Raw genomic sequence first — 11,644 nt, 5'->3', positions numbered from 1 at the left:
AGTTTTTAATTTGCTTGGCGGGCTTTCATTCCACATGGCTTGCCAACTAGCTTATATTTCATTTTTCGTCGGGAGACTTATTTCTTGGGGTGTCAGAATGGCCGCGCCACGACCCGGAAGGGCAAGTTTTTTAGGCCGTATCCTCAACAATTCACAGAGAACCCACGTACCCAAGTACCACCTTCTCTCTCACTGAGCTCCGAATTGGCAAGTACAATCAGGGAAAGTGTAAAGTAAGTCCTGTATAGGGTGTGTAAGTACCATCCACATCCTAAGGAGACTGGAGCTATTAAATTCACAAGCTCACTCTGCATAATCTGCACCCAAAGGAGTTACGATAAAGTTTGAAAAAATTAATTTATAAAAAAAAAAAATCTACCATTAAATTAGATCGTTTTCTATTTCCCACTGTCTGAAAAAATATGAAGTAGCAACTTACAATGAAGCGATATTTTTCTTATAATTATTAAGATTTTAACGTTTGATTAATAACTACCGTTTAATCGCTAAATTGGTGTAATTCCTTTATTTTTTGTTGCAGTGAAAATTCAAGATGCAGAAAATCAAAATGCATGGTTTGGTCGGAGATCTCTGGCCAAACATAAGACTCATGCAGCTGACTGGTCATTGGCTGTTGGAATATCATGAAGAAACTGGAGGAATGGTACGGATGTATAATAATTTATTAATTAATATATATTTAATCAACACTATTAAAGATAAATAAACATTAATTTCAGACCCATACATGACAATTCAAACGCTATCTATAAGAAATTATAGCAAAAATTACAATATAAATACAATATATTTCAAATTTATTTTTTTTTACAATTGTATTTATTCATTCCATTATCAGAAACATAAACACTAAAATATGTTAATCAAATATACATTTTTTTCTACTTAATTAATTACACTAATTAACTATAACCTAAATACAATATTTTTCAAAAATTATTTTTTTAATTTCTCATTAATCACTAAAGATTTTTTAGGGTTATGTCCATATCCTAGCCTAAAACGATGTAGTATCTTAAATATTATTTTTTAACTATTTTATTTTATTTTTCCACCTTCTTGATTCCACACAAAATTTAAGAAAAGTAATAAATAAATTTTAAAAACATGTAATTAAGTTATGAATAGATAAGTTAAAACAAAAAAAACACAAATAAATAGGTTAAAAAAGCTAAGGATGAAAAATAAAACAGATCAATATCTAAAGTCCTCAGAGCTTATACCCAGAGCTAAGTATTAATGATAAAAAGGAGTCATGAAGAGATACATTAAATAAGCCCTAAAAAAAAAAAAAAAAATACTGAATCTTCTTAGTAACCAAAAATTGGACAATCTACTTAATAATAAATTAAATACGTCCTAGGTTAAAATAAACAGCATTAAAATTTGGTTAGTTATTTAATTTTCTGGTTTTCAACAATTTTTTACGTTTACAACCTGAAAATCATAGCATTTTCTCTTTTTCAGGTTCGGTTAATTCGACTTGCATATTGTTGGCTGACAACGTTCTTGGTGGTGATGCAGTTCGCCTTTCTTGCTTGCTTCCTTATCTTGGACACCTACGATGCCGACCAGATGGCAGCAGCTACAATCACTACATTGTTTTTCCTCCACAGCATCACAAAATTTGCATATTTTGCTATCAGGAGCAAATATTTCTACCGGACTTTTGGAGCATGGAATCAGGTAAATTAAATTTCATAAATAACAAAATTTACTTTTACATAGGTTATTTTGGTTAAAATATACGTTTTACTAAACAAGGTAACAGCGAAATAATATTACCTTCTCAAATTCTGAACTTGTATATTATTGAATATTACTGTCTGTGTATGCTAGTGTGGAATCTGATGAGTTCTAAGTTTTACCAAGTGTCTTTAAGTGTAATAATTTTTCATTTATTATGTAGGAGGGAAAAAACAAGGTAAGCAAAGTTTAATTTAATAGAATCTTCCAACTTAGTCACTGAGAGGTCAGTGAAAGTCAGACGATTCACATAGGGTCCAAATCTACGACTTAAAGAAAGTAAATATAGAGAAATTCTTTATTTAATCAGTAATTCTGCCTGAAAATATCAAGTTTTTAAACTTATCAACCCATTATTGGATATATACACGCTAACATAAATTATTTAACAAAGATGCAATTATTTTTTTTCAATTAACCAACTATAAACTAAATAAAATAATTTAAAAACTGTTTTTAGTTGTAGTTTTACACTTAATGAGTTTAGAAAAAAATAAAATTTAGAAAAATGTTAAAGTTTGAACCATTATCGGTTTATTAAAATGTTTAATGTATAAATAAAAGAAGATTTTACAATAGCCATAAAGAACGTTATGGAGTTTATGCCATTGTTTTCAAACATTTTGTTTAAAATAGTAATGTACAAAACTATATACTCTACAAATATACTATATACAAAACTCTCTCTAAATATTTGGATGGTTAAATTATAATAAAATTTTTGGTTATGTTACTAGAAAGTCATGAAGAGATACGTTTACAAGCCCTTCGTTGACTCTTGATTTTAAAAGCACTCCACAATAATTAAATAAATATGCGGAAGCTATTTTGAAAAACTGATTATGACTGTGTCAAAATAGCTGACACTCTTATTATAGCGAGAAACACTTTATTCAAAAAATGTTCACCCATGTCACCCAACTGTATTGGACTGCTATGCACATAGCATACAAGTCAAGTTGGACAATTGCATATTATTATTATATTACATAGCCATAGTCAGTAAATATTAAAATTCATAATAGTAATACATAATTTTCTTTTGTTCTTACTGTTTCAGTTTTTTTATCTTTCTTTTTATCTATATTTTCATTTGTTTTCATCTTTTCTACTTTTTCCTAATTTTTTTATTTTATTAATTTTTTACTTCTATTATTTACTTATTATGTATCTCATCTAGTTCTCTCTCAGTATAATAAATAGTAAAAAATTTTAATAAAGAAAAATACAAACAAAAAAAAATCCTACAATTTTACAAGTCATGCACAATTATATTTTATTAAAAACTAGAATAATACTCCATATAATGCATACATAAATACATTTAAATAAAATTAATAAATATATAAGTGAGAAATATTTAAAAATAAATAATAATAATAAAAAAACAATAAATATTGAAATAACAAGTGTAAAAAGTAATAAACATATATATTAAAATTGAGAAATTATGTTTTTCTAGTAAGTCTATAGTTAATTATAAGTACATTGTTATGCTTGTTATTGCTCTCTCCGGAAAGAACTTATGTTAGATGTTCAATTATTTGTTATGCCAAAAATGGTGATATTATATAGTAAAGGAGAATGACGCAGGTATGAGGTGAGTATTTACTTTAATTAATTCACCCATATCTAAATTTAAATCCTTTTATGATGGTTACTCCACTTTATTGGTATAGGTGAATTCACACCCTCTCTTCGCCGAATCCAATGCCCGGCACCGAGCGACTGCACTTTCACGGATGAGGAAGTTGCTTATGATAATTGGTGTCATCACAATAATGTCCGTCATGGCATGGACTACTGTAACCTTCCTCGGAGACCCTCATCGGGAAATCACAGACCCTGAAGATGTCAACAGCACAATCACGGTGGAAATGCCACAACTTATGGTTGACGCTTGGTACCCGTGGGATGCTAAAACGGGTTTTTGTTTCTTTGCAACATTTATTTACCAGGTGTGGATTGAAAATTTTTTCATAGATTGTTAGCAAGTAATGTTTCATTTTACGTTTAATAGCTCTTATTCTTTTCATACTTAAATTTTCATCTTTCTTGAATAAATATTGGGGAAAAATGCAATGTTTATTCAAGAATGAACGCAAACGCTGGGTAGTTTTGAGTGCTACAAGATTCGGAACATATTGCCATTTTTACATCATAATTATAAAGCCTGAAGAACCTATAATATAGTATAATATAATGTTTACAATTATCGCTTATAATTTATTTAAATATAAAGTTTCCTGACCAGCATTATGCTGTTTACATTTTAGCTTTACTGGCTGTTCATCTCACTAAGTCATGCCAACCTCCTCGACATCCTATTTTGCTCTTTCGTCATATTTGCCTGCGAGCAGCTGAAGCATCTGAAGGAAATCCTCCAACCGCTGATGGAACTTAGTGCTACTTTGGACAGCGTTGTACCTAATTCTGGAGAACTGTTCAGGGGAGGTTCTGGAGGATCGAACATGCCCCTCGTTGAAAACGGTAAGCACCAAACTTCATAATAGTAAAATCATAATATTGTCTCAAATTCTGTGATAGTCTCCATCAATGCACCAACCCACTGTTCCAGACTTGATTAAGGACTACTAACTTACTACTGACAAGACAAATGGTGAGCCCAGTCACCAGACAGCAGATACAAGACTATTTTCCTACCCATATCCGGCACATTTTTTTCCTCAGTCCTCTCTTAAAAGGCATCAAATGCAGTAAAAGAAATTGATTCGATCAATTCTCACATCCCCCCCCCTCCCACCGATATCAAACCCTACACATCCATGGGGCTTAGAAATAAAAAAAATCAATAACAACAGCAATAATACTTAGCTGTTTGAAGACTCTCTAGAATCGTATAAATTAAACTAGGTATTGTATACTTCCAGATGTATTAGTTTTCATGAACACCAAAAATCTTCTGATTAGAAACCTGTTTGGTGAGATATTTTACTTTCCTAAGGTACATCAAGTACCTAGACGATAAAGAAAAAAATATATCTTGAAGTTTTTGTCATTTAATGTCTGTAAAAAAAAATATTGTTTTTGTTATCTCTTTCACTTTTTTTATTGGCACCCGGCAACCCCCTGTCTCCTGACTGATTTTCTTGATTTACTAATAATATGATTTAAGATTTAGCTCTAGGTAAATTAGAAACTAGACAGATATTAACGAACAGGTTTCTTCGCATTTACAGGTTGAAGTTGCATTTCCCATATCACCGAAGCAATACATTTCTTGAGGGCTTGATGGCTGGTTACGTTAGGACTTTGTGGATTCCAAACCCATTAAAAAAATATAATAACTTTCTTATTTCCTCCTTATATAATACAATTCCACTAAGCGGATCCTGAGGGGCGCACTCCTAAACAAAACAAGATTTATTTATTAAATATTGAAATAAATAGTTATTTTATATCTTGGAACTAATTTCTCCTGAATGTGCGAAAGTTTGCCTAGTTATCTACAGGTGACCAACCTATTCTAACCATGGGGGGGGGGGGTTCACTTTTTCATTTTCCTAGGACCGCCACTTAACGAAAAAAGTCAACGCCCCAGGCCGGATTCAAACCGGCGCCGCCCGCTTATCTTTGACTGATAGAACTGCGCTTAACCATCTGAGCTACGGACGAAAAGATGCCGTTTAGTAATGTTACTTAATAATGGTTTGCACCTTTACTCTTAACTTAGCAAGAATAATCCACTAATTTGTTTTTGGTTTTTTTTTTGTTATCTTTGATATAATCTAGTTATTGAGTTATTTGGACCCTAAATTACTGACAAATTAAATATTTAGTTTTTGTAAATAAATAAACATTTACGACAAGGTATCATATGCGTTCACCTTTGGAGGTAACATAAAAATTGTTTTCTCTTTTCAATTTTTTTAAAAATTAATAATATTAATGAAAAAGATAAAAAGAAAATGAACCACATTAAACCCAAACATACTTTCGTTTATAATTATATACATGCATGGTACTTTGCCAAGCTAGGAGTTAATTCAGTAGGATTTCAATTTCCATCGGCTTTATCTGTAAACATTAGAAAGTTTATAAAATATATAGCCTTGTAAAGAGTTTTATTTTAATTTGACTTATTTTAATCGCGCCTCCCCCCTAAGGACTTTTTTTTAACCTGTTCTTGACTACTGCCCTTTTGAACTTTACATTCCTTATCTTAAAACTGCTTCCTCTGATAAGTCCTTAATTGATGGTACCATTTCCTTTAGAATTTTTTTATTCTTCTAATTTGCAACACTTCCTTCCTCCGCCCACCCCCAACCTCTTTGATATTCATAGTCCAGGTTTCTGGAATCCCTGAATCTATCAGTGAGAAAGGAACGAATAATGAGAAAGTACATAGGAGGTAGGAATTTACGGAGTTTGTAAAGCAGTCCCGGGTCCCAGACTCGATCAAAAGCCTGTTCTACATCGAAAAAGACTCTCACGCAGTACATTCCACGCTCTAAAGAAGACGAGACAACGTCCACCACACGATGACATTGCTGGATAGTTTATACAATTTAAATTAAACCTTTCAAACATGTTCCTGCTATTCAATTATACTTAAAATTGTTTTCATTATCTTTGATTCTTGATGTGTTAAGTATTTTTCATACAGAACAGAACCTGGTAAAATTTTATTTAAATTTGGTAGCTCAATTGCTAAGTTTTTGTTGACTTGCTAATATATTCTATAAAGGTGATTCCAGAGGTGTGAGCGATTAACGGGTTCAGGGGCTGCTTAACACTACGAACAAATAAAGATTACAACCATTAGTCACTACTTCATTCTTAGAACATTGTCATTTAACAATGCAGTTAAAGCACGTTTAACTATTTTCTGGAACTCTGTTTTCCTCTGACTAACATATACGGCAAGTACTCAAGGACATTAACCCCAATAATGACATCTTCACAGTCACGTAGGCTTACATTTTTTATAGAGTGCTTGATGTTGACACTCACCAACTGCCACTCTATTTCCTAAGATGGGTACATTTAAACAGTGCCTTTTTTACTTATTTGACTTAACTTAAACTTGCTAATTCTGATAATGGTACAATATTCACGTATTTATTTTATTTTTATTTAATACTAAATCGGGCTGGTGGGCCTCACATGGTTCATACAATAAATAAATATATAAATTAAATAAATAAATAGATACAAGTAATAATTCTTGATAAGAGAAAAAAGTAAAGTTAATAACAACATTCGTAGACTTAACAATACAAACAATTGCCTTCTAATGAGGGAAAATAAACAAGTTAATTTGAAAAAAGGACGAAGAGAAAATAAATAAAATAGAAGTTATATCAATAATAGAATTTACAACTACAGAATTTATAACAGCATGTCCTGCAGCAGTCTGGGCTTCAGTCTTCAGGTTAAGGTTGGGTTTCCCAAGTTGTAGGTCACTGCTCCTTTAACTGTCGGTAACTGGGAGTGGAACTTCATGATTCGTTTTTGATGTAGTCCCCCATTGACTTCATTTGAAATTCTAATATTCATGTAAAATTGATAAGAGTGATTTCTCGTTTGTTTAGATGGAAACGATTTCGATATTCGTGGAATCTACAGCAACCGAGGCGATTTCTCTGGGTTCGGGCAAACAGCAGTCTCAACGATCCAGACGAATGGGAACGGAATCGGACCTAATGGTCTGACGAAGAAACAAGAATTACTAGTCCGTTCTGCCATCAAGTACTGGGTCGAACGTCATAAGCACGTTGTCAAGTAAGTATAGCTTAGTTCCAAAGTTGTATATGATTACTTTAAGTTGAAATTTATTTAGGAAAAGGATCTTACTTTGCGATGCTCTTAATTCGATTAGCTGGACTCTTCAACACCATCACGAAACCACCCTAACGGAATGTAAAAAAATATTTTTATTGTGAAATATTATATTCTCTCCCAATTAAGGACAATAATAATAGCGATGAAAGAGTTATTCGTAACATTTAAATGTATGTATATATATCGATTTTTATGCAATTTTTCAACAAATTCTGGGGTCGTAGAACTTTTTAGCCGTCCAGTACGCGGATCTTGAACTAAGCTCTGCCGACCAAATTTAAACTCGCTGGTCCACTTGGCAACAGTTGAATATGAAAGCCCCCAGTGTGTTTACAAAGTACTCTATCACTACTTTAATCTCAGTGTTTTCTATTGTCACAAATCACTACGTATAAAACAACAAAGAGTCGTCACTACCACTCACAAAAGGATGTGTGATTATTGCGCGGGAACCTCGTTGCTCTCGCACTGACATCTAGTGGTGATTTCGAGAACTTTTAAAACCACCCTCGTATATATTACTTAATATCAAAGTAATTGGTATAAGAAAAAGTAAGTAATAATAATAATATCGAAATCCGGGAATTATTTTATAATATAAAACATGAAATATATTTAAAATTTAATACTTGTAGAATATTTGAGGCAATGTAAGGGAAGTACTTTTTCAAATTTATACTTTAAATTTAGAACTGCATTAACTAAAAAATACAACTCGTAAATCTGATGAATCACAGTGACATGGTATTAGTATTGGTAGGATTTTGGAGAATATACCGGTTGGTGGAAATCCAATAACATTTCTAGATTAGAAAGTCTCGGGGCCATCTTCTTTTCTGACGCCTTAGAGGATATCCAGGAATTGAATTTGGGGAGTTCACCGTGGAAGGCCTTATGTCCAGTTCTGGCCCAAATCGAGAACATATGGAACACTTAAGTCATTGTGGATGATTTTATTTCTGACAAAGTAATTAAAACCTTTCAACTAATATTCGAACATCGTTGATCTAGGCATAAAATCGTTCTAACATTATATCTTCGCAGAATATATGTTGCTGAACGTTTTCTAGGCTCTCGGGGTCCACCTGTGGTCCGCGGACCACAAGTCGAGAACCACTGTCCCGATGTATGGTGCTATGTAGACCAAATCGTTCACCGAATGGATCCGCTGTGAAAAATGAACTTTCTTCATTTTTTTAACTTGTAGAATCTATAATTTCAAAACAAGGCCAAAATGTGGCGAAGATTTAGATTTTTTAAAGTAAAAGAGGGAATACTGTATAGCTACGACCCAACAGTACTAATGTTTTTTTTTGCCAAGACTCCCATTGGAGTCCTATACAGCCTAACCATAGTTTGGGGGTCCAGGTTTTTCATTTTGTGGGACCGCCACTCAATGAAAAATGTCAGCGCCCCAGGCCGGATTTGAACTGGCATGGCCAATAGCATCAAATTAGCAAGACTGAGTCCTTACCACTGAGCTACTGGCGGCTCTGCTAATGGTTCTAATAGTATTTGTAATAGTTAATCTACTAAAAGTCGAGTTCGTAACATTTATGCTAAATCTTTTTGGAACGTATTGGGGTACCAAGTTCTAGATGAATAGACTATAGCGTGTCCAAGAAATAAATCTCTATGACGTTCTCTTCAAAACGTCAGACAGGTCTTTATTATGTTACCGGATATTCCAATAGATGTATTGACCCCAACTACTGAAGATATTACAGCACTAAGGAATTGTAAATGGGCATACAAGATTCGTCAAAATTAGTCAACCCTAGATTCAATGGAAATAGGCTAATATAATTCAAATAAAAAAAATAAATTAAAAAGGCCTGATTTGTATCGAAATCAGCAGTGTCGGTGTACAAAGCTGCTGGCGACACCCTCTTTAATTATTAATTAATAAACCTATATGAAAACTTTAGTAGGTATTAATAAGAGAGTGTGCCAAGAACTCTCAAATTCAGCCGGTTCGTTCTTCTAAGTTGATTCACAATCTCAGTATGACATTTCAACGGGTTCACAAATATATAATACAACTTCAGCTCAAGATTAGAACTTATCTAAGATATGATTTAAAGCATGCGATTGGTATTAGTGAAACTAAACAAAATTATTTATTTATTTGATTTGTATGAAACCAATTAATGACGTACTTACAGGTTCGTGTCGAGCATTGGTGATGCCTACGGTTCCGCGCTATTGCTCCACATGTTAACCAGTACTGTCACCCTAACGCTGCTTGCATACCAGGCCACCAAGGTATGTCATGAAATTTATACTGGCTAATATATCATATAAACTGAAATTAACTTAATTTTTAGCCTATAAGGAAATTAAAATTTTTTTATTCATATCGATTAATCTGTTGCAATAGATTGAAGGCGTCGATGTGTACGCTTCCACTGTAATTGGTTACTTGCTTTACACCCTCGGTCAAGTTTTCGTCTTTTGTATTCATGGCAACGAGCTTATAGAAGAGGTGAGATGAATTTACATTTTAAAAATAAATTGAGTGCTTATTCTATAATTGCATAGCAAAATGTTTTCATTTATTTTATTCCACAATTTCAGAGTCAAATGTGCCTTTTATTATTATAGAACAGGTTAATTGTTATATAAAATGTATAACATCTTACATTTTTTTTTTAAAAGCTTTCTTTTTCAGATTAGATTAAAGAAACTATCAAGGGAGTGTAGTAAAACGTAGTATAAGTCGGAATTTTAAAATTTTCATTAAACTATTTCGACCATTTTCTGACTTCATGTATTTAACGCCCTCCCAAGGTATAATTTATAAGAAAAGTATACTATTTATGCTACCATTAAAAAATATCGATAATTTTTAATAACCTCCATTCAGGGTTTAGAAGAACGTTTAATATCATTCATACAAGTAGATTGTTTATTATAGGCTAAATTCCCTATCGACTGAAAATATATAATGTAAGAGTATTGATTTTAAATTTTTAACATACAATTTTACTAGACCAAAGGTTGAGCAAGGAGGTGATCTGGTCAGTATCACGCTCGACTGACACATTTTTACCCAATCAAGGGATCAAATCACCAACGGATCTTTTTCAAACTAGCATAAATACTACTCAGTTTATCATGTTATATTATAACCCGCACAAAACAGAGCTTTTGAAGTACTTCGCCTTGTAAAAAAGTTATGTATTTTAAAAATATATTTATGAACGAAAAGATTCCCACCATACAAATGTGGAAATAATACAAATATATTGAATGAAAGTAGATTAAGGGTAAAAATCCATTACATTTTATAAACCTAAATATTATTATATAATTTAATTTAAAAAAAAATATTATCATAAAAATTATAAAACGTTAGCAATAAAAACGATTATTATTCTTAAAAAATTATACATTGTATGAAAATAAGTGTAAAGAAATAATTATGCTTTGGGTTAACTTCAAGTTGAGGAAATTCTATGAATGTGCTTATCTGTTTTAACCCATTTCCCACCGTTTTATAGTATTTATTATTATTATTATTTACATGACAAAAACAAAATTAATATATAATATACAGGGTATCCCGAAAATGTTTATTAATATTTGACGGGTTTAAATTATACTTCAAAAATAACAAAAAAGTCCAAATAATAATTCGTCTGATCCTCTTCAGAAAAGTAGAAAGTTGATATTTGGTTTATTTTTTAATAAAATAATTACTTTTTTTAATATGAAACAATATGCAAAAAAATATTTATATTCGTTAATTCTAAATTGCAGTATTGTAAAATAGATACAATTTTCTTGAATAACAACCAATAATCATCTTTGTTCAAGCCTATTTGAAGAGAGCTTTCAATTGATAAATAAATAAAAGTTTAGTTTTTCGTAAAATCGTGAATTTTTTTCACTATTTTTACTATCCAAATGTTGGGCAATAGTTCTCTCACTTTTTTTTTATTGATAGATTTATTTATTGATAGATATTACAATCTGCCACACAGTTGTGGGGAATAGGTAATAGTGATGAATGATCTCATACATACTAAAATAAAAATAATAAAAAAAATAAATAAATAAAAATTAATAA

General features: G+C 31.6%; 1 protein-coding gene across 2 annotated transcripts in view; it reads left to right on the top strand.

Annotated features, from left to right (window-relative positions):
• Orco (odorant receptor co-receptor) overlaps nt 1–11,644 on the top strand; it is a 71,488-nt gene that overhangs the window by 43,995 nt on the left and 15,849 nt on the right. Inside the window, exons 1-7 of one of the 2 annotated variants that reach the window (XM_014423934.3) lie at nt 545–664; nt 1,489–1,707; nt 3,447–3,725; nt 4,044–4,257; nt 7,323–7,512; nt 9,738–9,837; nt 9,953–10,057. In XM_014423934.3, coding sequence (XP_014279420.1) covers nt 554–664; nt 1,489–1,707; nt 3,447–3,725; nt 4,044–4,257; nt 7,323–7,512; nt 9,738–9,837; nt 9,953–10,057 — 1,218 coding nt within the window. In that variant the 5' untranslated portion in view covers nt 545–553. Of the gene's footprint in view, nt 1–544; nt 665–1,488; nt 1,708–3,446; nt 3,726–4,043; nt 4,258–7,322; nt 7,513–9,737; nt 9,838–9,952; nt 10,058–11,644 lie in introns of those variants that run through there. The other variant, XM_067045915.1, reaches the window with a different exon arrangement.

This window comes from Halyomorpha halys, unplaced genomic scaffold (assembly GCF_000696795.3).
Source record: "Halyomorpha halys isolate HHAL.00 unplaced genomic scaffold, Hhal_1.1 Scaffold447.1, whole genome shotgun sequence".
In the NCBI taxonomy this organism is placed as follows: Eukaryota; Metazoa; Arthropoda; class Insecta; order Hemiptera; family Pentatomidae; genus Halyomorpha; species Halyomorpha halys.
Note: the sequence above shows the minus strand (reverse complement) of the source record. Positions and strands in the feature narration are given on the sequence as shown.